Consider the following 27,693-nt stretch of genomic DNA (forward strand, 5'->3'; position numbering starts at 1 on the left):
CATCAGCACTCCCAGTCCTGGTGCTGGCTTTGAACTGCAGGATCCTGCACATGCCCTGGTGTTCAACAGCATCACTGGGCATCCCAGTACTTGTTCACACACTATGGACCTCTTAAGTGTCACCAGCAGTCTCCAGAAACCCCCAGAACAGCAGCAGTTTGTGCCCCTGCCTACCCAGGCTCCATTCCTGACTGATCCTCTTATTTCATGTTGTCCTACTCTGTTGTTAATTGGTAATAAATTAAAATTAATTTTCCTGAGTCAAGTGTTTTGCCCATGACTTAACTGTTGAATGATCTCTCTCTCCTTACCTCACCCCAAAAGCTGCTCCATTGCTCACACCTCTGCCACGTGTGCCTACATCACCCCTCCCAGTAGCACCAACTGGGCACTGTAAGTGCAGTCGTGTTCCATGAGAACTTACTCCATCCAGATTCATGAACAGTTTGGTTTATTGGAGTAACAGGAAAGCAGGTTCAGAATAAATGTATGAACCACAGAGTGTTAATATGTCAAAATATGATAAAAGGTATAGAACAGAATATATATAAAATATTCCCGGGTCTATGTGTTGCTGGAGGCTAGGGAGCATTCAGTGCCTGTTCTGGACAGCAGCCAGACACAGGGGCCCTATGGCAGGGCTCCACCTTTTCCTGGTGTCCCAGTAAGCTGGGATGGAAAAGCCCTGTCAAAGTCTGCCCCAGCTCACTCATCCAGCTCGTTTCCTTGCCATGCATTTCTCCAGGAGATGCATACGAAGCATATGAAGAAGCATATGAAAAAATCTTACTGGGTGCCTCCCCTGCATGGGAGATCCCTTCCACTCACTGTGTGCTGGTGAATCACTGGCAAAGGTGTTAGTGAAAACAAACTTCAATCACATTGTGGATAAGGTTGAAAGGTACAACAGTGTGGGGTCATCTGGTCCCACCTCCCTCCTCAAGCAGGATAATCCAGAGCACATTGCACAGAAATGTGTCCAGACAGTCCTGGAATATCACAAGTGGGTGAGACTCCAAAACCTGGGCAATCTGTTCCAGTACATGTCACTTGCATGGAAAAGTTCTTCCTCTTGTTCAGGTGGAATTAATATGAATTTGCAAAAACACAACAAAGGATCGTGTCCAAGGTGACTCTATTGCCTACAGCATAGATAATACATATAGTGAAAATCAAATAAGAATCAAATTAGAACCAGTGGCAAGCTAGATTCAGTGGCATCCTGGGGCTCCCTGCACCCCCTCAGTAGCCAGGGGACTCCCAGGCCCTACAGTGGCACCCATGGAAGTTTGCTGCCAGTACAACAAAATTGATTGTGCTGCTGCTCTTTATTTATACTCCTCCAAATATTCCTCAGTGCGGCTGTCCAGGCACTCTGAAGTGGCTCAGGAAGCTGTGAGGGGCTCCCTGATGCTACGTTTTCCTATGGAGAGAGGAAGCTGCTGAGTGTGAGGGTGTGAGCAGCACTGGCGCCCCGCGGGCTGTGGGCACAGACAGCTCTGGGCAGAGCAGGGAGCGCCAGCTCACAGCCAATCTCCACGGTGACTTACTGGGCACCCAGAGCACCGGAGCTCGAAATACCTGATGCCACCCCATACCAGCCTGGCAGCTCCCCTCCACCCCACCAACTCACTTTCTCCTCTTCCTCCACACATGGAGCACACAGCACAGCACCATTCCGAGCAGCATGGAGCCAAGGACCGCCACAATTCCTTCGATGCAGTACTTCTGGAAAGAGTTAGCATCCACAGCGTTTGTGTCCACCCTGCCCAGCACAGTGTCTGGGTATGCCCCGCTCTCCACCGCGTCTGGGTCTGCCCCGCTGCTCCCAGAGCTGGTGGATCTCCTGCTGACAGCGCTGTTGAGGCTCAGGCTCTTCACACCTGCAGGACCAATTGTGCACGTTAGTGTGTCCTGCACACCCCTGCTAATCTCACCGGAGGCCTGACATTGCCAACAAAGGTTCTTTCCCACGTCACTAGGGAATATCCTGTGGGGGCAACGTTTCCACGGCTTCAGTAGAAACCAAGGGAGCTCCCAAAGGCCTTGCAAGTCCCTGCTCTCTGGACCCTCTCTCTCCTCTTAGCTTTGCTTACACTTTGGAGTGGTCACAATCCAGTTCTTGCAGTGTCTGCCTTTGCTCCCTGTTCCTGGGGATTCTTCACATGTGCCCACAATTTCTCCTGTGCTCTGGCCAAGGATGATCTGACTGGGGCAAGCACAGTCCCTGGGATTCAGCCAGACACAACTGGCAGTACAGACTCTGGAGCACCCTTGCAGCTCACCAGTACCGCAGGGCATGACGTGGAGTGTCCTGTAGTCAGGATCTGAGCTGTGGGTGGAGGGGGCTACAGTGTGACCTTACATGCACCTGAAACCTCTGCTGCCTAATTGTGCTGGTTAGGAGTGACCTATACCCACCTCCTAGTATCACTCTCAGCTCCCTCAGGATTTCATGTAGCACTTTGGACGTCTCCATGGAAGATTGTCCCCTTCCATCTTGATGCTCTGGACCTTAATGATAAGAATAAAGTTGCATCTTCCCCCCAGCAAACCCTGGAAGCAGCACTCAGGCTGTGCAGTCGGTCAGGACTGACCAGTGATTCCTGCAGTGCCAAGGGAATTCAAGTGCAGAGTCCAGCTGAGAAATTGGAAAAGCCCTGCCTGTGCCCACAGCTGCAAACAAATTCCCCCCAAAGAGCTCCCCTCGTATCCTGGAGCACCATCTGTCCTGACAGAACAACAGAACAGGGAAGAGGATCATGGAGGAACACAGCGCACCCGGGCTTTGCTCCCTGTTCCTGGGGATCCTTCACATTTGCTCACTATTCCTTTTGCCCTTGCCCATCTTCCCTTTTGAGGCTTGGCAGGTGCTGCTCTGGATGGAGACCCTCTCTGATGCCAAAGGATATAGCTGTCTCCATGGACAGGGCTCAGGGGCTGGACAGAGAGCGTGGGGCGAACACGGCTTCCACTGGCCCCTTGGAGTGAGATGGACAAAACCCATTCCTGTGTCAAGGACAGCCACCCCCAGCTCCTGCTCCCCAGCCCAGCACCCACACCCCAAGGGGATTCAGTCAGGCCCTCTAGGGAGATACCTGAACTTCCCTCTCCCTTATTGCCTTTTCTGCAGTATGGGCAGCGTCTGCCTGCCCCCAGTTTTCAGGACTTGTCTCCCACGTACAACCTGTGGCAGGACTGCCCAGTGCCTGGATAATTTTGAAAGCATTCCTATATCCTGGCATGGGGCCTTCCCCAGGGCTGGCCAGCACTGTCAAGGTTCAGGGAAAAGTAAAGCCTCAGCATGGCTCAGGCACAGAGCTTGGAGGAGGATGATGTAGGATCCTCCTAAGCCATGCTAATCTGAGAGCACACTCCTCTGGAGCCCAGTTCCAAGCAGGGATCCCTCTCTGTTGTGTTAGGGCCTCCAGGGTCTCACAGCAACATCTGGGATGCAGGTGCTGGGGGAGGGACATTAGATCCAAAGTCACATTTCCCATCATTTGCTGAGGGGTGTGCAGGTGGCTTCACTCCCCCACAAAGAACGAAGTTCTAAAATCCCTGAGGACGGAGTGTGGGAGGTGATGAGCATTTGCTGCCCCCAGAGCGTCTGAGTGTGTGTCACTGGGACAGCAACAGCAACAGCAACAGCAACAGCCTGCACCCCCGAGGTGCTGGCCCAGAGCTGCTCCTGGCTGCTGGCGGAGCACTGGCTCTGCACCGACAGCTTGGCACCGGGGCAGAGCCTGCAGGCCCAGGGATCTGTGCAGATGCTGCTGGATGCCCAAGGGACAGCGGTTACTCCACACACCTGTTGTGTAAAAGGCCCTGGTGTTTTCCCCAGGGACTGGCACTTTCTGCTGGCCTTCCTCCTCCTGCGTAGCCTCATGCTCCAGTGCTTTAGACAGAAAGTGTGTCAGTTGAATTCTGAGTCACTGTTGCTCAGACCTGGCTGCTGGCCCCGGCCTGCCCACCTACCCACTGCCTGTGCTCGCCACGAAGCAGCCCCAACATCCTGGGCTGGCAGGGCCAGCAGGAGGACGATGAGAGTCAGGGCACACCGTGCCTGTGCCATGATGCAGCTGCTGCTGCTGAAGCCCGTGGCACACAACGCACCCTGCACACAGGGCCTGGCTCTGCGGCTCCACAGAGCCTTTGTGACCTCACGGGGGCTTCTACCAGCAACATTCTGCCATCTCCATGGGGGCATCCAAATATTCCCCAGCTGCTGGTGACAGGTAAAGCAAAGCCACTGGATTCAGCCCTTCCCCAGCATATACAGGGCTCTCTGGAGAGCTGCTCTAAAAACTCTGCAGAGACTACCTGGGACATCACCTGTCTCCAGAGCAAATCCCAGTGCCCCTGCAAGTGCCTGAGAGTGTCAGCCAGCTGCTGGTGTGGGCCTGCCCTGAACATGAACCAAATACTTCCTGGAGTTCCCTTGGAGGAGTCAGGAGCTGGCACCTGGGAATTATTTCAAACCCTTCATGCCCCACATCCGTCATCGAAAAGGACTGTCAACCAAGAACCATGATGCTGTTCACTTACTTTACCCTCATGGAGTAAGGAACATACTCAGGAAAGCAAATAAAATAGGACTTGTGGGCTGAGATAAAAACAGTTTAATAATTGAAATGCAGTAAAATAGTAATAATAAAAAAAAAGAAAAAAGAAAAAAAGAGAGAGACGGTGAGAGGGAAAGAACACACAAGAAAACAAGTGATGCACATTACAACTGCTCACCACCTGTTAACCAATGCCAAGCCAGTCCCCAAACGCCTTGAAGCCCTTTGTTGTGGGTAACTCCTCCATACTGGGCATGACTCTGCTCTGTGGCGCAGAGCATCCCCTTGGCCAGTTAAGGACAGCTGTCCCAGCCACTCTCCCTCCCAGACTTTAGTGCACCTCCTCCTGGCAGAGCATGGGACACAGAAAAGTTCTTGGTTCAGGCCAAGCAGCTCCTTGGGGCCACCTCTCCCGTCTTGCGCCTGATTTGCTGCCATCCCACCGGCCCAGCAGACCCACTGCAGGGCTGCCCTGGGCGCCGGCACCCGCGCAGCCGGCACGGAGCCGGGATGCCGGCAGTGCAGGCCGCCTCAGCGGCGCCTGAGGCTCCCCCGGCCCAGCATGGCTCCCACTTGCCTTGGTCTGGGGGGCACCATGCAGCTGTTTCTCCATGCCCCAGAGCTTCTGTCTCCAGCGGCCCGGACCCGCGCAGCCGGCACGGAGCCGGGATGCCGGCAGTGCAGGCCGCCTCAGCGGCGCCTGAGGCTCCCCCGGCCCAGCATGGCTCCCACTTGCCTTGGTCTGGGGGGCACCATGCAGCTGTTTCTCCATGCCCCAGAGCTTCTGTCTCCAGCGGCCCGGACCCGCGCAGCCGGCACGGAGCCGGGATGCCGGCAGTGCAGGCCGCCTCAGCGGCGCCTGAGGCTCCCCCGGCCCCCCCGGGAGGCGGCGGAGGCGGTGGCGGGGCCTGGGCGCCCCCTGGAGGCTCGGAGCGGGTCCTGCACACCCCCCACCCCCACGTCCCCTTTGGGGGCAGAGTCGGGAATGGCGAGGGGAGGGGAGACCGGGGACATGGGAGACACACAGGGTCCCGGGGCCGCGGGGTCTGGGCGTCTCCCGGTGCTGCGAGGCGGCAGGAGGTGCGAGCGGCGCCACTGGGGGCCGGGAATGCCCGGAACCCGCAGCGAGGCGGGAGGGGCCTTCCGGAGGGCCGGAATCCATATGCACAGGGCGGGTTCCGGGCGGACCGGAAGCGCCGCCGAACCCGTTGCCGTGACAGCGGGCCCTGGGCCGCCATGGAGGCCGCGCTCACTGACATGTACGACCAGGCACTTCTGGGCATCCTGCAGCATGTCGGCAACGTGGAGGAATTCCTACGCATCCTCTTCGGCTTTCTCTACCGCAAGACCGACTTCTATCGACTCCTCCTGCGGCCCGGGGACCGCCTGGGCTTCCCGCCCGGCGCGGCGCAGGCCATGGCCCTGCAGGTACCGGCGAGGCCCGGGGAGATGGCGCGGCCTGGCCTTGCTGGCGGCGGCGCTGTCCCTGCCGCGGCGCCGAGTCGAACGGGCCGTGTTTTCCCGGCTGGGCGGTGTTCCTATTGGGCCGGCGGCGGGGAATGCGGGGCGGGGGTCGGGCGGCACAGCAACCCCCAGGGCACCGGCGCTGCCTGGAGGAGCGCTGAGGAAGGCAGGAGAGGTCCTTTCAAGCGGGGGCAAGCATCACCCTCGTAAGAAGATGAGGAGCCCCGGAGGGAGGTGAGGACTGCGAGACCCCGGTAGGAAGAGCCCGGTTGCGACATCAGCTCGGAGCTTGGCCCCTGGAGCACCGAGTCAGGGTGGCCTCAGGGAGCTGCCGCCAGGAGCCGTGGGAGCAGAGTGCCCAGAGAGAGGCGGGAGGCAGATGAGGACCCGGGTGTCGTTGCGGGAGGCAGGTCTGGACTCGGCTCAGCGAGAGCTTGTGGCCGGCATTGCACTGGTCCCGCTTCTGACCTGCCTGCTTTGGTGTTGGAGCAGCTTTGACTTGGGGTCCTCTGGCCTGTTGTTAATCTTTACTGGCAAGGAGGAAATGAGCTCGTAAAACTTAGAGTGAGGCTGGGTTTAAGGTATTTGTCTGCTTGGACTGGTGAATTTTCCTTCCCAGGCATGCTGCAGGCGGGGAGACAGGGGTACTGCCTTTCCCTGTAGTGCCCCGTGGCACTGGGGGGGTCCTCATTACCGCCGGGGTGGCCCCTGCTGGCCCCTCTGGATTAGGCAGACCCCAGAGGGGGCTCAGGCTGCAGAGAGACAGCATGGAGCTCAAACTTTTGGGCAGAAGGGAAGTGCTGATTGCCTTTCTGTCTGGTGTTAGTCAGGTCAGCCTCATGGCTGCAGCCTGAGGTGGGGAACAGAGTGGAAGGGGCTCGTTCCTCCTCATCCTCACTCGACTGCAGTCCAGGGCACACAGTTCTGAGGTGTTGCTTTGCGTGATCCATGCAGGGCTGGTGCTTACCTCTCCCACATCCTCCCCTCTGCTCACTGCCTGGGGAGAAAAGCTGGAGTGAGTGGCACGAGTTTCTGTCCTGTTGTGATTGTGCTGGCAGGAGCCCTCCCTGGGCCATGTCCTTTGTCCTGCACCTCCTGGACCCAGAAGAAGACTCGAATCAAGCAGGTGTGCCAGTCCACTGCTGAAAGCACTAAATCTGCCTCCAGAATATTCCTGGGAAGCGAAGGAGGGCTGTGTTTAATGCTTGCACACATTTAGAACATGTTTACAGTGCCAAAGCCCTGGCACTTGGGTGGGAGAATTTGCAGCCTTTTCAAGAATCAGGTGCAGGGTCTGAGTGGCCATCACTCCTTGCTGCAGACACAGTTGTGGGCTTCACTTCTGGCCTTCAGCCTGCACTGGACAGGCATGGCTGGAAGCCAGATGAGGGGTAGGATTGCATCTCCTGGGATCACATCTTCCTCTGCACCTGTCTGTTTGCACATAGCCAGTACCAGGTCAGCTGTCCTGCAACTTCTCCTAGGGCTGCTCATCCTGTTTGCCTGTCCAGGCTTGCTAATGGTCCCTGGATGAGCCCTGGAATATGGGGTAAGGGGAGGCTCTCTTGGAGTTCCCTCCCAGCCAAGAGCTGAATTTCACCACTGTGCTTTTCCCTGGAGCAACCAGCCCTCTTCCCAGGCTGGGGTGAGGTTGACTGTGAGAATGCAATCCTAGAAACAATTCCAAAATGCTCCCGGGAGTTTCTGAGGTGTGCTTGATGTGTCCATGGGACTTTTCAAAGAGTCACTAGCTGGTTTTGTTGATGACTGAAGCAGCTGAGGGTAGGTATGTGGTGCAGAGAGAGGAAGGGCAGGTGGGAGTAGATGCCCCAAGTATGTGATGCTGCCCCTTTTCTTCTCTTAGCAGAGCAGGCAGTGCTACTTACTCCGTTTGCTCCTTCTCTCCCAGGCATTCCGAGTGTTTGAGCGGATGGCCAGGCAGGATGATGAGAAGAGGCGCCGGGAGATGGAGGCGAAGCTGAGGAAGAAGGAGGAGGAGGAGGAGGCAGCTGCAGCTGCTGAGAGGCTGAAGCTGTGCCCTGCGGCTCAGGAGATTGAGGTGGAGACAACGGAGCACATCCCAGAGCCACATGCTGGGGAAGCTGCAGGCTCTCAGGAATCAGCTGCAGCCCAGGGCGCCGCAGCCCCCAGCCCTGGGATAGCGGAGCCTCCGGGGGCTGCTGCCCCAGCAGAGCTGCCCACGTAAGGGTCTCTTACTTTCTTCATGCTCCTGGTGGGGGGGGTGCAAAATTGTGGACAGGGTGTCCACTGTTCCCTGCACAGCCCTTTTTGGGTTTTGACCTTCCTCTGCAGGCACTCAGCCCTTCGGGAGGCTGTGAGGATTTCCCTTGCAGGCTTCCAAGGCTGGAGGCATTGTGTAATTCCCCACAGGAGGGCAGCAGTTGCTGTCCAGTGGGTGGTTCAGGGTTTCCCACTCTGCTCTGAGCAGGGGAAGCGGAATATCCTGTACATGGCCCCACACAGCTGAGCTGGGCCATTCAGCTCCTCCACAAACAGGTTGTGCCGTGGACTGTCCCTTTTCTGGCACTTGCTAAACCTCACGTGGAACTCACGGCACCAGCCTGAAACCATTTTGTTAGTGCTGGACTCCTTGGTGTGCTGGGAGACATCCCAGCAGCTGTCTGGGCATGTGCACGGATACCTTGCAATACCTGCAAGTTGGTGCTGGCAGCCTGGCCCATGTGACATTTGCAGCAGCAAATGGGTTTGGAGCCCTCCATAGGTCTCTGGCTGAACCCTTGGCTCAGAGCAGGGCCAGCTTTGAAGATCAAGCAAGTGCTGTAGAGTTTTCTCTTTAGCCAGGCCTGGTGGCTTTCCAGCAGTGCCAAGGAGCCTCCATTTGTGCAGAAATGTCCTTGTGTCAAAGTCCTTCCACAGCTTCTGGGATACTTTCAGAAGTATGCTGAGCAGCAAGATGTGAGCTCCAGAGAGCCAGCATGGCCTCTCTGAGCCATGTACCTGAATGCAGGTCCTGTACAGGGTTCACTCATCCTTCCATGGCATCCCCTTGACCCTCAGCCAAGTCAGAGCTGCCCAACCCTTACTCAGGGCCTCATGAGGTTCAAACTCCTGTGTTTCTTTGCTGACCAAGTCAGGGGAGTGATGCTGTGAGCTGGCTGTGCAGACTCCATCTCCTCCTCCTGTCCCTGGTATGTTCTATGGTCAGACCCCATGTGCTGGCTGCGCCAGCCCTCTTCCAATCACCACAATGGTCCTGCCCATATGTGGGGCTTTGCTGTGGCTTGTCCCTGCTGTCCCACTAATGCTTGGTGAGGAGGGAAGCTTGGGCTGGTGATCCCTGTCCTCCCAGCCAGTTTTGGACATGTCATTGGGAAAAGCAAGCTGCCAGAAAGGGATAGACCACTGGAAGAACCTCAAATCCTGTAAGGACTGGGATGACTGATGCCATCCAGGGGCAGAGAGAATTCAGAGCTCAGACTTTGGGGCTGTTCACCCTTGGAAGGGACAGTCTGAGAACCAAAATCTTGGGAGCAGTGGAATAAGTGGCAGGAGTGGAGAGGTGTGGTTCTTCCCCCAGGGGATGGTTGGGCACTCAAACAGGCTCTTTGGTCACAGCTTCAAGGCTTATGTGTAACTGATGTGCATCCCACGGGATAAAGAAAAGCCAGATGCCGAAAATGAACTCACCTGCAATGCCTGTGCTGGAGCTGTCCTGGTATAGGAAGATTGTCCATGGGGCTACCAGTCTGACACCACTTTCTGGGCAAAATTAGCAAGTCAAAAAAAGCCCTGCCAGAGTGCACAGCAGAGCCTTGACTGTGTCCAGCTCAGCTTTCTCTCAGTGGAGAGGAGAGGGAGAGATTGGAGCCCAGTGAAGCTGTGAGCAGAGAGAGCTGGCCTGGGCTGAGTGCCAGTTGCATGTGTCCCTGTGCAGGCCAGGTTTGCTGTGGTTTGCCCCGTGAAATTTCACCTCGGGACTTTGGTTGTGGGGCAGCAGCTGGTGTGAGGACTGTTCAGCTGCCTGAAAACAAGTCAGGGCTGCAGGAAGGAAACTGGAGGGATCAGGAAGGAAGGTGAGGGCTTCTGTGGGAGCAGGATGGGTTTGACAGCAAGTGTGGTGGAGCCAAGTAGGATGGTTTCTGCTGCGTGTGGTGAGAGCCTGGTTAGAACCCTTGCATGTGCCACCCTCTGAGTGTGTCCTGGCACCGCTGGAGAGTGGCTCCTGTCAGACCTCAGGCACTGTTTTGCAACCTGTAGCTGTGGCATTGAACACCACGCCCTGCGTGGCAGCTCTCCCCTGGGTGTTGCCATGAAAAGAAGGTGCTTTCTGCTGAATAGAGCTGCCACTGTGACTTCTGCCCTCCCCAATGGGCTCTTCTCCCTCTTCTCTTACTGCTCCCACCACCCCAAACTCGCTGATGGGGTGGAATACCTGCAGCCCCCTTGGCGCCTGCCCAGTTTCAATGTGGTGGGTGAGACCAGGTGCAGGAGCCCCCATCCCAGTCCCAGGTGTCTAGTGGTTTCCAGGCCAGGAGAATGAGTATCTGCGTGCTTGAAGTAGGGCAGAGGAACCCAAGGGTTTGTCATGGGGCTGTAGTTGGTTTCAATGCCTCTGGGGGGCACTGGAGCCCCCTGAAAGGCAGTGGGGGCCAGGCGGGCACCCCCCGACAGACTATTAATAATTTAACCAACTGCTTAATTCTCCACAGCCCCTTCCTTCTGAGCAAAACCCAGAGCTACCAGCCTGGGTACGAGGGGCGCATGAGTAATGCACAACTCTGGCAGCAGGAATGCAGAAAAGAGCTTAAACAAAAATATTTTCCATCTCCCTTCCTTCCCTCCGCCCCTCCAGCCGCTGGTGAAGAAAACCGCTGCCACCAAAATCTATATAAAAACTTGCTCATTCTGTCAACCTGATGGCTCTGGAAATGTAGGGCAGGTACCATCCCAGATCTGCCAGCTCCCATCAGAGCCTCGCGCTGCGCCAGGATGCTGGGGTGCTGGTTGGGAACATCTTACAAAGCACAGTGAGATGGCAGCAGCTTTTTCAGCATCAATCCAGATGAATCAAGCCAGTTTTGCAGGTGTGAAGGTTTTCAGGGCTCAGTTTGGAGCTCGGCCAGGTCTCCCCAAGTCCCTCACCTTCCCCACTTGTGAAAGGCAGGTGAATCAATTCTCTTTGCTGCCCTGTAAATACCCTGAGGATGGAGGTGTCTTTGGGGTGACACTTGTGCCAGGAGCTGTGCCGACAGGGAAGAGGTCCCTGTCACAGAAGAAGCAGGTTCCTCTTGCCCTAAGTGTTCCAGCCGTCCTTCCCCAGCTGTTGCAGCTCTCTTGCTGTCCCTGCCTTGCCAGGAGGGTAGCAGGGCACAACCCTCCTCACATCTCACCACGGGGCTGTTCTTCCTGGCATTGCAGCTGCACAGCCCCAGCTCTGGCTCTTCCCCGATCTGCTCCCAGAAGCCATCCTTGCCTGAGCTCAGCTCCTAATTTTGAACACCTCAGCTGCCCAGCACCCTCCCCTTCCCCCAGCTTGGATTCCATCCTGCATATATTTGCCACACAGCATTTAAAATAGAGCCTGGCAGCCCACGTGTGGCACTGCGCAGCCCGGCCTGTGCTTGTGCTTTATGACTTTGGTTCCTGGCTTCCCTCTGCTCCTTGCTTTCTCCCAGTATGAACTGGGGGGGAAGCTCTCATCCCCCTGTCCTATGAGTCCCTTCCCTTACTTCGTGTATGGGCAAAAGGTAGTGGCAGGAGGCTGGGAAGGGCAGTCCTGTTAGACACTGCATAATGATGAATGTCTCACCTTCATGTGTTTCTCCATCTAGCTTTTGTGTCTCTCCCAGGTGCTCCAGCCAGGTGTGCTCAGGATGGGGCAGCTCTGGTCTGTACCTTAGAGATCATCTGGACGGGTGACATCTCTGAGAGGAGGATCTTTAGGTGTGGGCAGCACAGCCAGGGCTGGAAGCAGGGCCACTGGGACACAGAGCACTGTGCCAGGTGGGCCCAGTAGGATATGCATGTGCCTCGTTCCTAGGAGGCCTTTGGCTGCTGCTGGGTGATCTGGCACAGTAACATGCAGAACAGAATGAGACCCTGAGGTCTCTGGCCTCAGCCATTTGCCTTCTGCGGTGTGGAGAGGGAAGCAGCAGCTCGAGGAGTGGGCTGAGGTGAGGAGGGGGCTCTTCATGGCTCCCCACTTTTGGGGCCTTGAAGGAGACCCTTCAGGTTTGAAGTCTTGGCTGGGGAAGAGACTCCACTCACCCTATGTGCACAGTGCCATTGTGCCAAGGAAGGGGGCAAACAGGCTGTGGCTCAGCAGCAGAGCCCTGGCCAGCCTGACTGCCCCAGTCACCTGGTCCAGGTGAGCCCCGCCACCTGGCCGGGCTCCCTGACATTGCTTTGCTGTCTCTGGGAGTGGGTGTTGGGGCTCAGCAGTGACCTACAAAATCCCTGGTGTACTCCCTGGCTTGCTGGCTGGTGAGAAACGGAGTAGAATTGGACTGAAATGCATTAATCTGGTGAGCTGACGCCTAACATTCCAGCTGCCTCCTGAGACCCACCACTCCCATTCCCAGAGCCCCTGGCAACCTGGAGTTAACCCTTTGTGAGACGCACTGGGAGCATCCCTGGGATGACACAGCAATGCTCTGGGAAATTTCCATGAGGCGCCTGTGTGAATGTAACTTGACTTAGCAACAGCTTGGCTTTGCTGGAAGCCCAGATGGCATTTTGTTGTGAGGTGCCTGCAGGATGGGCTTCCTGGCATGGCTGCATCCTCCTTGGGGTTCTGGGGACAGGAATTTCACTGCTGGTCACCCTGTGTGGGGGAGCACGGCTGTGAAGAGGAGCTGCTACTGCATGCTGCTGCATGCTGCTAACTTTGAGGCCAGTTTTGTTTGACTCAGAAACTGCATTATCCCAAGCTTTCTCCTCTCAAGCCTTTTCCATTCATAAGAGAGGGGAACCCTTAGGTGCTCAGCAGTTTTGTCTGGGATTGTCCAGACCAGATGCCAGTTAAACTGGTTTCCTTCTCCACTGCCTTTATGGACTTTCCTGATGAGCTCACCTCAGAGTCCGTGCTGTTCTTCCAGCCTGACCTAGAAAGGAGCTGATCTTGATCCATATTTAAGGAGAATCTGTCCTGGTTCCGATTCCTCTTATGCACATGGGGCTGTGCACAGGGAATTCCTCCAGCACGGCCAAGGCCTGTCATGAGCAGGAGTCAGACAGAGCTCAGAGAATGGCCTGACCTGCTGTAGCTGAGCTCCATCTGGCCCCATATCCTGTCTCCATCAGCAGCAGATGCTGGGGGAAGAGGAGAAGAACAGAAGGAGTGGTGCAGTGATACTTCCACTGTGCTTTCACCCTGCCCTGATACATAGTGGCTCAGCAGCTTTCTAAACACTTGGTTCTTCAGCCCTTTGGAGGGATTATTTTCCCCTTTCTCTCTAAATTTCAGCCCTCCCATGCCTGGGGCTCTGCAACAGCATCCTGCAGCAGGTCCCTGCAGTGCAGCACTGCCATGCATGGCTCTTTTCTCTGTGCAGGTAAAGAGGCATTGAGTGGGTCCCCAGTCCCCTTCTCTGCCTTCTGTGGGATTCTTCTATCATGTCCATTTTCTGCTTTCAGCCTGTTTTTGGCCTGAAGAGTCATCATTTCTATGCTTCTTTCTCCCTTGAGCGTGCTTGTGCTCCTGGTCCTGCATGATTCTCCGGTGTTCTGAGGGCCATACCTGTGCTTGTGTGTGGACCCCCTGGTGTTCTCTGCCTTCTCTCTTTTCTCCTTGGCTGTCCTGCTTTTGCAATGAGGCCAGGAAATCCTCTTCCAGCCACATGGTACCTCTCACAGTAAAGTGATGTTACTCCAACTCCTTTTCCTCCCTTCCCAGCTCTCCCCAGGTGGGAGCAAGAGCTTCATGGAAGCTCTGTGTTGGTGTGACCTTTTTCTGCCGACATGCCCCACTGTGTCCTTGGCTCCTTCTGTGGCACCAAGGCTTTTGGCCCTCAGGATCTGCAGCACTGCACTTGCAGTGCTGTTGTATTTGGTTTCTGTGACAAATGTGTCCAGGTAATACTGAGGAAAGCAGAGAAATGTATCTTAAGTCATCTTTGTTAAGTGGAGTCTTTCTTGCAATGGAGAGAAGCCATTCCTGCTGGGAGAATGATCTCCCATTGTGGTGGGAACTTAACTGGTCAGGAAGCATCTTTTCCAAGAGCTGAAACACTTGATCTGAGGGTGAAATCCTTTAGTGCTTTCTGGTGCAGCTCTTGTCACTCAAGCCTTTGGCAGATGATGAGGAACAGTCAGGGTCCAATTTTCCAGTGTTCTCATGGAGAACCAGGCCCCTCCGGTTGGGTAGCTGAGATCAGCAGCAGAGTGCCAGTTTCCCTGTGCTGCACTGAACTGCTAAGGCTTTTGGTTGCCCTACCAAGGTACTGAGCTCCAAAATTAGGTCCTGGGACCAAAAATAACTAAATTAAAACCTATAAATTTTTCTCTCAAGCAGGAGATCCCAGGGCTGGAAACCAAGGGACAGCATGTGCCCAATTCTTAGGTAAAAAAGCAGTCACTGTTTGCTTGGTTTGATATTGCAGTCTCCACCAAAAGAGGGTTAACGTGGAAAACTACCGGATAGGACCAGGTTGTGTTGGTGGTGCAGGGGTCTGAGAGAGAAACCACTTTGTCCTCTGTTCCCACAGCTCAATCCTATTGGCTTTCTTTGGCCTTGTCCCCCTTTCCCAGGGAAGCCTGGTTGGCTGTGTGTAGGTCTCTCTCTCAGGAGGTCTGAAGCCCAAGGTTGTATAAGCTCTTGGCAAACAATAAAGATCCCAGGGGTCTTTTCCAGACAGTAGCATGTCCTCCTGTCCTTGACCTAAATATCCCAGCAGTAGTAAAATTTAGGCCCCTGGTGCTGGCACTCTAACACTCTCCTGTGAGCTGGTGGTGGCATTTCAATTTGCCTAATATCAGTAGGTTGGTGCTGTCGAACAGCTCTGTAAATAATTCAGGATGCAAAAGGGAAGGCTAAAAGCTCTCCTGAAGTGAGTGAGCTTGGAGAAGAGCAAGGCTCTCCCCCAGTAGGGAGAGGGCAGAGCATCTTGGTGGGGCCTCCAAATGCAAAGGAAGCAGGAGGATTTGTTGGTTGGCTGCTGAGTAGAGCAGCAAAGGCATCGTGTGAGTGGTGCCTTGGGCACCTGGTACCCAGGAGCCTTGACCCCTTCCCACTGCATCACCCGGGCTCGGTGACACAATGGGATCTAGGGGAATGTGTTTTGATGGGCTTGATTTTTGGTTGTTGGTCCCATCCTGGTGGTAAGTTGAAGCTCTGAGGCTTCCTGAAGGTGAGGTGACCTTTGAAGTACAGGTCTCATGAGAAGCAGCTGAAGGAGATGGAGGGGCTTAGCCTGGAGAAAAGTAGGCTCAGGGTGGACCTTCTCACTGTTGGCAACTTTCTGACAGGAGAGTGGAGCCAGGTGGGGATCTGGCTCTGCTCCTAGAGAACAAGGGACAGGACAAAAGGAAACAGTCTCACGTTGTGCCAGGGGAGCTCTAGGTTCGATATTGGGAAGATTCCTTCATGGAAAGGGCTGTCCAACCCTGGCACAGGCTGCCTAGGGCAGTGATGGAGTCCCCATCCCTGTGGGGATTTAACAAAGATGCAGATTTGACACTTGGGCACATGAGTTAGTGGTGGCCTTGACAGTGCTGGGGGCACAGTTGGACTTGATGGTCTCAGAGGGTTTTTCCGACCAAAATAATTCCATGATTCCATGATCCTTGTAAAGCTGATGGTGGGCACTGCAGGCTTGGGCCTGGACTACATTTCCTGGCTGGGCTGTGCCTCAGGTTTCAGACTGAGGGGGAAGGCACTGGCCGGCATTTTTCACTTTCTGTTTTTGAGAACAGGACCACCAAGGTGCACAGTGCAGTCCTGGAGGTGTCTGCTCAGGTCCCCAGGGATAATGGGCTATGGGGAGCTGATGACAGACTTCTGTCCACTTTGGGGGTGAAGAAGACTTTCTAAAACTGGATTTGGGTTGTTCTCCAGCAAAGCAAACACACCTGGGCTGGAAGAAATCCTGAGGATTGGCAGGGCCCTGGACCACTGGTGTGCTCAGGGCTGGAGCTTGCTGCCAGCCAGGGAGTGTTGGAGAGGATTGGGATGGTCAGAGTGGATCCTGAGACTTATTGACTGCAGTGTGACTTGTTCTGCAAGGGAAGGGATTTGGCATTCAACTTGCTTAGAGCTGTGCCAGGGCCCTCATTAGTTGAAGTGCTGGTACAAAGAAGCCTTTGTGGAGCCCTGGGTGCCTCCTGGACCCCAGCGAAGGTCTGGGAGCTGCAGTCTCTGTTTTCCTACCACGGTGCTTCCCAGGCAGAACCCAGAGACAGAAAGTGCAACTGTCCTGATGTTTTGATGCCAAAAGATGTTAAATCTGGAGGTGGGGGGGGAGGCTCCTTTGCAGCTTGCTTGCAGAAGGAGCACAAAGCTGGGATTTTCCATGCACACAATCCATGCAGCTTTCTGATGAGGTTAAACCTCTGACTCCCCTACTGTTGCTACAGCACCCACACTGGAACCCTGATGAGCAGAGGGCACACTTTACCCTCTTCAAAATCATCTTAGAAGCCTTTTTTTTTTTTTTTAGCTTTGTCTGTTGGCTGTTACCCAGCTCAAGCTGAAGCTTGGTAGCAGCTTTTTGGGGTGCACAGACCTTTGTGTGGCTTGAGGCACTTTAGGTTCTCATCTGGAGGGCTAGTAGGCAGAAGTTCTGGAAATCTGTATTCCAGTAAATCTGTATTCTTCTGCTCATGCTGATGTCTTTGGGTGAGCGGGGCCTTTCTGCAGTGATGCAGAATGGACTCAGCCATCCCATGCCTGCCTTCCTAGCTGGCCCTGCTGGGCTTCATGCAGCCCCTTTAGTTCTGGGAGGGCAGGGTGCAGGTGTGGTGCAAGGTGCTTCCCCAGGAGGGAGGAGGGATTTGTGATAGTATGAAGGCCTGAAGGTTGCTAGGGGTCTGACAGGCTACCCTAGGTGGGTTACTCAAGTGTTTCCCAGGCAGGAGGATGGCGGCTGCTGACGTGGTGCTGGTTCCCAGCAGCCCTGTGCTACCTGCAGCAGCAGTTTCAGGGGGACAGACTGTGGGCTGTTCCTCTCATCTTTCCTCCATATCTTCACATCTGGCTTGACATGTTTTCCTTAGAGCTGCCTAAATAATTCACCTTGACTAATAGCAAACAGCAGTGCCAGCTCTGGAGGAAGCTTTCTGGGAATGCCAGTGATGGGAGGATGTCTGCTGTACTGGCCACTGAGCGGTGTCATCCTTGACTGCTAGATCCAGGTATCCTGGACTTCCTTCCTGAGAGGGCAGGGATCCTGCCTTGGAAAACTGAACTGCTCCAGGCTGAGAGGATCACTTTCATTGAATTGTTCTCAAAATCCTTGTAATGTTTTCCTTCTTCTTATAGGGAAAAAAGGAGGTCCATTTAGATTATGCCGTATCAGTTCCCTCCCATGACACTTTCCCACCTCTGCTCCTCATGCTGATGTGTCTTTTCCTCAACTTCTGCATGCTTGCACCAAAACTCCTCAGTGAAGAGGAACTTGGTGAGCTGCCCTGCTTCTTCTCAGCTCAAACAACCTGATCCGCTGGTGTGTTTGGTTCCTACTCTTTGTTTATGTCCAGCACTGTGTTCAAAGAGCTGGTGCTGCAGCAGTTGAGCTCCAAGGACAGAAACATGTTCATCTGACTGTTCGCAGAGCGAGGATTGCTGTTGCCGTTTCCACATTGCTCAGCTTATCGTGCGTCACCAGCCCACGGAGCTGGGAATCCCGGAGTAAGAAATGCCCAGAAATCTGTGTATGGGGCTCAATCCTCAGACATCCAGCATGCCCACCAGGGACGACACTGCCACCTCTCAGGGGGCCTTGGTCTGCTTGTGCTGCTGCTGAGGGTCTCACCCCATGCATAGGGAGTGGCTCCAGTCCCAGGGACAGCACAGCCATGCTGCACCATGTGGCTGAGGAGTGGGAAACAGATCGGCTGCTTCTCGATGGTGCATTGTTAAAGGTTTCACCTCCCCCAAAATGACACATTGCGAGCGAAAATAGAACAAGACAGAACACATAGACCCACCCCCACCATCCCCACCACCCGGCAGCCAAGTGCACGCAGTGCCAAACCCTTGGGTTTAAAAGCTGGTACTTTGTCACCCCCCCTCCCCTCAGTCCTGCCACCACCTGCCCCAGCCCAGCGGGCATTCAGGCAGTCTGGTGAGTGACCGTTGCACCAGGAGCAGCTGTACTGCTGGGACAATCGCCACCCAACCCACGCTGTGTGCTGGGTCTCTCCTCCGTCTTCACTTGGTGGGTCTGGGGGTAGGAACTGTGGTGTTGGTGCAGGAGGTTCTCTTGCCCCTGCACAGTGGTGCTCTTGAGACATGATGGATGCCTTTGGCCAAGAGAGCCCCCTCCGGCGTGGCTTGGCCCAGCATGCTGTGAGCCAGAGCTGTCGCCTGTGAACAGTGAGGGAAGCTGCCTCCCAGCCAAGGAGCAGGGTCCAATTCTGGAGTGCCACTGGTGTGTGCTAAGCAGAGTTGGACCAGGCAGAGATCTGGCTGGAAAACCTCCAGGAAAGGAAGAGTTGCTTCAGGAGGTGGTGGAGCTGTCAGCCGTTTGTCAGCAGTGCCTAACAAGGCTGCGGCCTGCCTTCACCACCCTCCTGGATCCTCTGTGGCTCCAGAGCTGGCAGTTACACTGGCAGTGAAATTATCCAGGTTTCGTGAGTCCCCCAGTGATCTAGTTCAGGCGTACAAAGCCTATTGCATGGATTTTTAACATTGGAAACAGAGCTGGAAGCAGAGGTTGGTGATGTCTTGGGAAAACAGCTGGAGAGATTTGGACTGGGATGTTGGGGAGGAGAGGAATGGAAAAGTGATACTCCTGGAACTCACACCCCCAGGGTGAGCAGCCATGGTTAGAGGAAGGTTTAGGCATGAGGGGGAACTGCTCCCCCTGAAGCTGGATGACAACCTGCAAGGCCGAGGCAGTCGAGCTGAGCTTGTCCAGTGAGCTGCATGTGATGGCAGAGGTGGCGGTGACATCTCCCTCCATCACCCAGCCCTGCTCCAGGTACAGCACAGTAACAGCTCTGGGGGATGACAGAGCTGTCCCACAGGGACAGCCAGGCTGGGAGTAAGGCTGCTGTCACCTGCACAGTCCCTATACTGTGCGGAGAGACTTTGGACAAAGCTCCTGCAGAGCAAGTCCTGCCTCAGTTTCCCTGCTGCACGGTTAACGCTGGCTGTGGGGTTGATGAGTCCACTCATGCCATTATAGGCAGTGAGATTGCATTTGGTAACCTCTGAGTGGGGCAGCAACATCCAGAGCTGCCTGACTGGGGTCTGCTTTGCCCTGGTGCTCTTCCGAGGAAGAGAAGCCACTTCAGGACACCCCTGATAGCTTTGTGACAGCAGCTGATTGCTGTATTTATCCATGCTGAGGCCGTGTGGCATTTGCAGCTGGTGTCTCACCATGTGTGCCTTTGTACCGGTGGATTTCTCCTATCTTTGATGATCTGCATCTGGGAGCCTTGGCTGGGCATAGGCGCACTGCCTCCTCCTGCTCCCTTTTGAGTTTGTCCCAGTAGAGGTCTGGAGGGGAACAGGCCAGGGGAAAGATCTGTTTGATGGTTCTTGTCTGGTTCTTTTGTGATTGCGGGGAGCCACAGACACTTAGAATGGCAACTCCCAGATTCCCCCAGGTGTCTTGCTGGCTGGTTTGGGAGGGGCCAGGTTGGACTCTGCCTTGGCCAGCATGGCCACTGAGCCAGAACGTTGGGCTTCTCAGGAAGGAGGCTGCAGAGAACTGAAGGGTGGGTCAGGTAGGACTGTGGGGTGTCGAAACCCCCTCCAAGCTACTGCCGTGGAAGGTTGCAGAAGAATAGAAAGTGGCCCATACTGCTTGGAAGGAAACACTCTCTTAGGAGATAAAAAATCCATCTGGATTTAAAATCGGGTCAGATTTGTCCTCTGGTTCTCCGTGTGGCCTCGTGGCCCACCTGGGGTGGAGGGCAGGAGTCCCATGAAGCTGTGCTGTGCCTGGGCAGACCCCACAGCCTGGGAAGATATCCTGTGAGGGCATTTAACCAGCCAAGCTGCCCCAGGCTGCACACAGATCCTCCTCCCTGCCAGGGGCTGATGCAGAGTGGTCTCTGAGACAGTTGTGCCTTGAGAGCCAAGCTGGGTGCCACCGCTGCTGTTCCTAGGTGGGGACCTATGCCTAGGGACATGCCTGGGGACGTGCCACCGCATTTCAGCACCTTTGCTTCCCACTGGATGAGCGAGAGGCCCTGAAGGCCCTGTCAGCACAGCCATTCGGCTTCTCGCCCTCCAGCCTGTTTGACTCCTACAATCCGGGGGCGGCTGGGAAGCGACAGCTGGAGCCAACGCACCAGCCCGGTGCGCGCTGCCATGCCAACCCTGTTTCCATGGCAATGGGCGCCCAATGGGCGACTGCCAGGCACGGCCGAGGTGCCCAAAAAATGATGCGATGCCCCTGAAATGGCCAGCTGGGGCTGGGAGCCGGTGAACGCTGCCAGTCCCAGTAGTGCCTTCGGTGCCCAGGAGTGGATCAGAACCAGCCCAGTCCACAGGTGTAGCGGGGCAGATGCACCCTTGGTGCTCCTGGTGAAACCACAGAGAAAAAAAACCGGGGAGGTGTGTGCAGCCACATTGACAGCCCCCTCTGACTGTCTTATGGCCTAATTTAATTTAGATAGATGGCTCTTACATAACCCTTAGGGCACCATGCTGCTGCAGCCAAGCCCTCCCCATACTAGTGAGGCCCCCCAGAGTGGGGGTGTCGGGAAGGCAGCGGGGCACAGGAAGATAGGCTCCCCTGTGCTGTCTGTGTCCTGGGGCTGGTCTTCACCAGCCCCCCCTTTACATAAGTCCCTGATCCCCATGTTTATCCAGCTCTACATTGAAACCTAGGTGGGTATCAAAACATTTTAAAATAACTCTGCCTTTTGTTAGTACCACAGCTATCTTTAGAAGAGATTTGATTTTATTTGAAAGCCGTCTCTGTGAGGATTCAGTGGAATAGATCCCCAGCCCAGCAGTTTAAAGGGATATAGGTGTGGTGATCTCCTTTCTTGGCTGTAAACACTGTACTGATTATTGCTTATTGATCTGATAAACCTCATCTTACCCCTGCAGCCATCTTCTCAGCTTTTCTGACATTTCCACAGCTGGAAGGGGCAGTGTGGTGCTCGAAGTATTGCTCATGATTCACAAGAGCCTGGGATGGCTCTTGAGGGATCCTGGTCCCCAGCTCCATCACCTCCACATAAATAGTTGCCCTGGTCATAACAGCTGGTGGTTTTCCCAAACGTTAAAATCAGGGTGAGGAGAACAGTGCTGTGTTTTCATGGTGAACTCAGGTCACAACCTTAGGCCACCACCTCTTCAGCCATGACAGTGGCTTGGGGCACTGCTTACACCCAGTACGTGCCAGTGTCCCTGCTCCAGCTGTGATGCGAAGTGGAGGGAATGAGGATCCATGTGTCCTGTGGCTGCTTGGACCTGCTCCTTTCCATAGAGCCACTAGTGAGGGAGAGACTGGGCAGGAGCCCAGCCTGGGAGATGCTGTAGGAGGGCTGAGCAGAAGCTATGCCCTCCCTGTTGGTTTCTTGCATCCTGCTCTCAGGCTTCCTGCTCTCTCCAGGCTCTGATCTCTCTGACATTTAATGTGTCACCCCTTTCTCCCCCCGCCAGGAGACAGGAGCAGTTCCAGACAAACCCTGACAGCTACAATGGAGCTGTGCGAGAGAATTACACCTGGTCCCAAGACTACAGTGACCTGGAAATCAAAGTGCCTGTGCCCAAGCACATTGTCAAAGGCAAACAGGTAAAGTGGTGTTAATGGCGTCTCTTTAGCATTTCCATTTCCAGTGGGGTGTGCAACTTCCCTGGGAAACTGTGTGTGGAGCAGAAAGACTCCTTGTCCTTTGTACTGAAGGACCAGGATGTGGTTGTGCTTTACTCTCTGGTGTGAGTCTGGTGGGGACTGAGGTCACAGTCCATGTTCCTGTTGTGCTGCAGTGTCCTCCTCCATGTCAGCTAGATTCCCTGGCACTGGCTCACCCTTTCTGTGCTGCTTCTTTCTGTTTCCACTACCTGCATACTCACACGTGTGTTTAGGAGTCTGGCTGGGAATGCCCTTCCTCAGTTGTTCCTCTGGCTCTGAGTGTCTTCTGCCTTCTGTTTGGAAGCAGGAGCTGCTGGAACAGCTCCTCTGGCACTGGGGAGCTGGATCAGGCACAGCCCCTGTGTGGCTTGACCTGCTCTAGATGGAAGGGAGCCGGCCTGGGGGGAGGCTGAGGACCAGCCCCTCCCCCTGGCAGGCTTCGTGCAGAGAGAGATCTTGCCTCTCTCTTTGGCTCAGGTGGGAGCTTCCCAGTTCTGCTTGTGGTCACTTTGTTTTTCCTGCACCACTTCTGCTCCCTCCTGGTCAGGGACACATAAGTACTGTGCCCATGGCTGGCCTTAGTTGGACCCAGAAGTTTGAGCTCTTTCCCAAGTGTTGCCCTTTCCTCTGTATTTTTCCATTTGGGAAGCCTGTTCTCCCCCACCTCCTGTTCTCCTCTGCTTCCAGGGTGGCTGAAAGGAGCATGCTGGAGTTTGTCACTGGCTTCAGCCTACACAGCTCCTCAGCATGCCAAGGAATGTCACTGGCAGCAGCAGCAGCAGCCCATGCTGGAGGGTTGAGGGGGCATAGGGCTGCCACAGACTCAGCAGGGCACTAGGAAGATGCATCTCTCCCAGCAGGTCTGTAAAACAAGCCCAGGCTGTCTATTGAAAGGATTCTGGGATGTCCAGATGGATATTCCATCCCTCTGCATTATACTTTGATCACGATTCCTCTCCCGGTCTGGGGAAGTTTCCTCCATGCCAGGGAAGTTGTGTCCTTGCCAAAAACCCCATACAGGGCTCTGTCTGCTCCATCCTTGGCCATGGAGAGGTTCAGGAGCCTGCACAGGAGCTCACAGGAGTGGAGACAGAATATGGTTTCCTGACCTTTCCTTGGTTCAAGACTGTGCCATCACTGTGGAAGAGTCCCTGCACCTCAGAGCAGGCAAAGGGGGTTTCAGGACTCCCCCTTCCCACACCAGTGCCCGTGGCATGACTCTGCCTGCCCTTGCCTCAGTATCTGCCCGCACTGCCCTCTTGAAGCAATTGGTTGTTCGGATGCTGGACTTCCCTTCTCCTTGCACTCTTCTTCCTGGTGTTTTGTTCCTCCGTCCTTCTTGGGGCTCCTCTTGGTAGCTGACTTTCCATTTCCAAATGATTCTATGTATTCCCAGGCTTGGGGGAATGAGAACAGACAGTCTGGGTCTTGGGTCAGAGCAGGAGGACTCAGAGGAATTTAAAAGCTCGTGGACTTTGGACATGTTGTTCAGGTACCTGCCCAAGAGCAACAATCTGCATTCAGACAACTTCATATTTAAAAAAAATTACCAGGTTTTTGGCTTCTGTCTGCCAAGGCGAGATTAAAAAGTTTCCCCATTTAGTCCCTGGGTTCAGATTGCACCCAACTCTAACGGTGCTCACAGTCTTCCTTATGACACTTTTTGGGATTCAGGCTGTTGCTATGGCACATTTTGCTCTGGTGAGCTTAAGGTTTCCTTGTATGGAGCTCAGGTGTCCTTGGAGCAGGAATGGGTGATTGGGTAGGTGGGAGCATCTTCCTCCATGGTCCCCACCTCTCTGATCCACTTCTGGGCGCACGAGGGGCCCATGGATGTGAGTGTTTAAGTAAAGATAATGGCTCCAGATTTCTGTCTTTGCTGGACTCGAGGAGACAAGTTCCATTGCTCTCAGCTTGTATTTGCTTGTTTGAGCTGAGTGGGCGGGCATGGGTGTTCAGTGTGCACAGAAGTCATTGTGGTGAAAAGGCCACAGCACACAGACGAGAGCTGGCTTTCCCTGGGAGCAGAGCGTTTTGGGGAGCAGAGGTGCTCATAGGGAGCACCAGGGAAGGACAAGCAGCTTCACAGCTGCCAGGGTACTCTGGGTTGCTCTTGGCCTTCCCCCAGGTGTGGGCTGTGCACAGGTACCACCTTGTGCATATGAGTCCTCTCAGACATGTCCCTCCATGCATGGCGGGGCAGGGCTCTCCAGCAGGGCATGTGCTGCCCCTGTCCTTATTCCTGGGAGGCTAGTGTGCTGGGTGGGACCTTCTTGCTAGGTGCAGGTAGAAGCAGGTGTTGCAATTGCTTCTTATGTTGGCTGCTTGCACAGCAAACTGGCTAGGGGAAGTCTTCCCAGTTTGTATCTCTTCTTCCATTTGGGCTTCTCTGCTCCCTTTCCCAATGTGTGGCTGGTCCCAGATCCACCTAAAAGGTGTCCCTCACCCCCACCAGATATCTTGTGCAGCCATCTGTGAATAAAACCCCTCTCGCATTTGGTTGTTCTTGTCCACATGGATCCCACAGACACAATGCTGCGCCTGTGCCTTCCATGTCTCCAGCTTTCCTGACCCTCCACACCCCAGAGAATTCTCCCCAGAAGGTTACCTGGTAGTCACCTTGCTTTTTTTCCCCTTTGTCCTTTCTGGGCAGGCCCTGTACCATGCTGAGAGCCCAGCATCAGTAGCTCTGTCCCTGCATGGGGGACCTGAGTGGTGGTAGCAGAGCCTCATCCCCATGCCCTGTCTCTGCAGTGAGGCGTCAGCACTGGGCTGCAGGCTGCTGCTCCACGGAGGGAGCACCTCCTCTGGAGGTGTTTGCATCCCAGGGCAGCTGCTCTGGTAGAGGCTGCCACATGCCAGGTGACATCCTGTTGTTCTCTCCCATCCTCATTTAATTAATCCCTCTCATAGGGGATTATTTTGGATCCCCTATGAGCATGATCCTGCTACCAGCCATTGCGCTGGCGCTCGGTCCCACATCACCCTGTGCTGTGTGTGCTGGGCCTCCTCTGCTCCAGCCAGAGCACACAGCAGGTTCGGGGGCAGTACCCTGGTGACATCAGTCAGACACAGCCTCCCTGGCTGGAGCAGCTCTGCCTGTCTTCTGCCTGTGTGGAGCTAGTGAGCTGCTGTAAGTCTCCTAGGTAATGGATAATGTAATAACATTTCAAATGAGATCTGCAGAGCAGAAGGAAGATCTGGGGGAACTCTGGGAGAGAATGCAGGCAAATCTCACTGCAGTCTCCTCCTCTTGGGCCAGCACTGGGGGCCACAATTCTGCCCCTTTCCCAGCCAGGTCCTCCCTACCTTCCCTGGCTTGGCACGGGCTCTGCTGGCAGCACCTCAGGGCTAGAAGGGAAAAAAGAGAACATATGGTCTCTACAGAGACCAAGAGTACTGCATGCCTCTCACAGCCTGCCTCTGTCTCCCCAGGGGACAGCCATGTCACCTGCATGGCAGGTCAGAGCAGGGTTCCCCATATGGCTGCTGTGGGCGGGAGCTGGCCCCGTTCCTGGGGATGGAGCTGCCCGTGTAGCAGAGCCGGGAGAGCGTGCTGCAGCATTCCTCCTGCACGCAGCCCCTCCTCACACACCGGTAGGAGGCATGGGCTGAGCCCAGTCTGGCTCCAGCAGCTGGAGCAGAGCCAAGGGGCATGCTTTCAGCATGGTGCAGCAAAGGGGATGACCTGCTGCAGCCCTAGTGTAGGAATCCCCAAATTGCCCCTGGTCAGCTATCGGGATGACACACACTCATACCCAGCTTGTCACAGTGACAGACAGGCACACCACTAAAGAGCTCTCTCACTGCAGGTAGGTGCCCAAGCTTTGAATGCTGTTTGGAGGCCTGTACCACTACTGGTTGTCTTTGAGGGGAAACTGAGGCACAGGATAGAACCAGCTGCCTTGAATCCCTCAAGGGTCCCCCCAGTTGCTGGGCTATACTGCTTTTCCTTCCCTGAAGAGGTTCCCTCTCTCCTCCAAACTGTCACTGTTTGCTATGAGAGAACAGTGGGATTCCCACCCTGCTGCTACAGGCAGGGCTGGAAGCTCTTCTCTCTCTCATCTCCTGCAAGTGCACTTGATCCCAAACCCCAGCTTGCACAGTGAGATGGCAAGCAGGAGCCTTCCAGATTATTGTTTCTCTCTTTGTTTCCAGGTGTCTGTGGATATCAGCAGTGGTGCAATTCGTGTAGCAGTGCTGGAGGGAAGCAGCCAACACATCCTCATGGAAGGGAAACTCACCCACAAGATCAACACGGAGAGTTCCCTGTGGAGCCTGGAGCCTGGGAAGTGTGTTTTGGTAAGGGTGGTCTACACCAGCTGTGTCTCCTTGGCTCGCAGCTCTGCTGTGCTTGACCTAGGAAACTGGAGCAGCTGGAAGTTTGAGCCAGCCCTGGATGTGTCTGGCTTTGCCTGTCCAACATCTGGCTCATGCTGCCCTTGCCTGTGTGCTGTGCCTTGCCTCCTAGCCCTGAGTTGTCTGTCAGGGTGCCAGCTGGGCAGCACAACTGTCAGGCTGGGCAAAGGGGTCCCCAGCTCCAGCTGAGGGGGGACAGCACAGCCGTTACTTGGGGGTGCTCACTGTCCTCAGTCCCGGCATGGTGCCCTGCACCGCAGTGCTGGCCCTGCACACCTGGCCCCACTCTGCTTACCAATGCTCCTGGCCCCAGCATTTTGGCAGGTGCCTGTTCCCCATCATTCCTTTCTTTCCTGTCCTGGGATTCCTGCTTGCCCTGTTTGATGTGGACTCTGTGGCTCCTCTGCCTCCAGCAGGCCTGTGGTTTGCTGTGTGCCTGTCAGCCCAGATCATCCCTGTCGAGGTGGTCTCAGGGTTGCTAGTGCCCAGCTGTGTATTACTGGTGATTCCTGGCCCCAAGCCTCATTTCTGATGTGCTCCAGATGTTCAGACTGAGGGTGTTCACATCTGGAGCTGTTGCAGGAGTTCTCCCCATTACCCTGGGATCTTGGGTGTCGAAAGTTTGCAAAGTTTATATGCCAATTTGGGGGCCAGGATTGTGCTAGGAGCAAGATTTTGCTGCCTGTGTCCATCTTTGCCCTATCCTTTTCCACCCAGAGGCTTTTCCAGGAGAGTTTCAGGAGTCCCAAGGCTGTTGTGAGACCCAGGAGGGAACACATGCTGTCCCTGGGAGGGAGGGAGCTGGCTCCAAGCCTTTCTCCCTGTGGCATGAGGGTGGCAGCAGGTGAGCACTAAATCCAAGCCCAGTGGAAAATGGAGTGGGAATGTGCTGCCAGAGTCAGGAATCCTGTGGATAGTGTGGGGAGCTGCACAGTGCCACTCGACCACTGCTGATCCTCAGGGATGTACCTCAAGTGACAGGCTGATGCCAAAAGGGTGGGTGAGGTCCCTGCAAAGGAGAGGAGCTTCTCCGATGCTGCTAGGCCACTGAAGGGATGTGGTAGTGGCATCTTTAACCTGCATTTTGTAAATACTCATAAACATACTGAAAATTAGCTTATCTGGGACAAAGAAACAATCCTGGAAAGGCATAAACCCATTGAAGAGGAGGTGGCCCAATGGGTGACTGCTTCACAGTGTGGATGGAAGTCTGGAAGTCCCCTGTGGGTGTTCCCAGCATCAGCAAGGGAGGCAGTGTCTCTTCACTACCCGTCAGAGGCTGGGAAAGGTGCGGGTGGAGCAAGACTCGGTGCCTCCTGGAGTGGCCACGTGGCGTGGGGAGCTGA

At 55.1% G+C, this 27,693-nt stretch overlaps 2 protein-coding genes across 3 annotated transcripts in view; one reads left to right on the forward strand and one right to left on the reverse strand.

The window, feature by feature from the left end:
* Window positions 1-434: 434 nt before the first annotated feature.
* Window positions 435-4,635, reverse strand: LOC130262015 (uncharacterized). 2 transcript variants are annotated; one of them, XM_056508765.1, is made up of 5 exons: window positions 3,979-4,635; window positions 3,812-3,898; window positions 2,422-2,514; window positions 1,634-1,883; window positions 435-1,423 (listed from the first exon to the last, which is right to left on the reverse strand). In XM_056508765.1, exons 1-5 carry the CDS (start codon window positions 4,208-4,210, stop codon window positions 1,414-1,416), a joined length of 672 nt encoding a protein of 223 aa, XP_056364740.1. In that variant the 5' UTR covers window positions 4,211-4,635; the 3' UTR covers window positions 435-1,413. The 2 variants fall into 2 exon arrangements, with proteins under 2 accessions (XP_056364740.1, XP_056364741.1); XM_056508766.1 differs by lacking the exon at window positions 3,812-3,898 and having other exon boundaries at window positions 3,979-4,140.
* A 987-nt stretch (window positions 4,636-5,622) lies between these two features.
* The window catches only part of NUDCD3 (NudC domain containing 3), a 28,395-nt gene continuing 6,324 nt past the window's right edge, over window positions 5,623-27,693 (forward strand). Inside the window, exons 1-4 of the mRNA XM_056508764.1 lie at window positions 5,623-5,993; window positions 7,939-8,231; window positions 21,796-21,928; window positions 26,147-26,290. Coding sequence (XP_056364739.1) covers window positions 5,802-5,993; window positions 7,939-8,231; window positions 21,796-21,928; window positions 26,147-26,290 — 762 coding nt within the window. The 5' untranslated portion in view covers window positions 5,623-5,801. The remainder of the gene's footprint in view (window positions 5,994-7,938; window positions 8,232-21,795; window positions 21,929-26,146; window positions 26,291-27,693) is intronic.

The sequence above is a fragment of the Oenanthe melanoleuca genome, chromosome 22 (genome assembly GCF_029582105.1).
Source record: "Oenanthe melanoleuca isolate GR-GAL-2019-014 chromosome 22, OMel1.0, whole genome shotgun sequence".
In the NCBI taxonomy this organism is placed as follows: Eukaryota; Metazoa; Chordata; class Aves; order Passeriformes; family Muscicapidae; genus Oenanthe; species Oenanthe melanoleuca.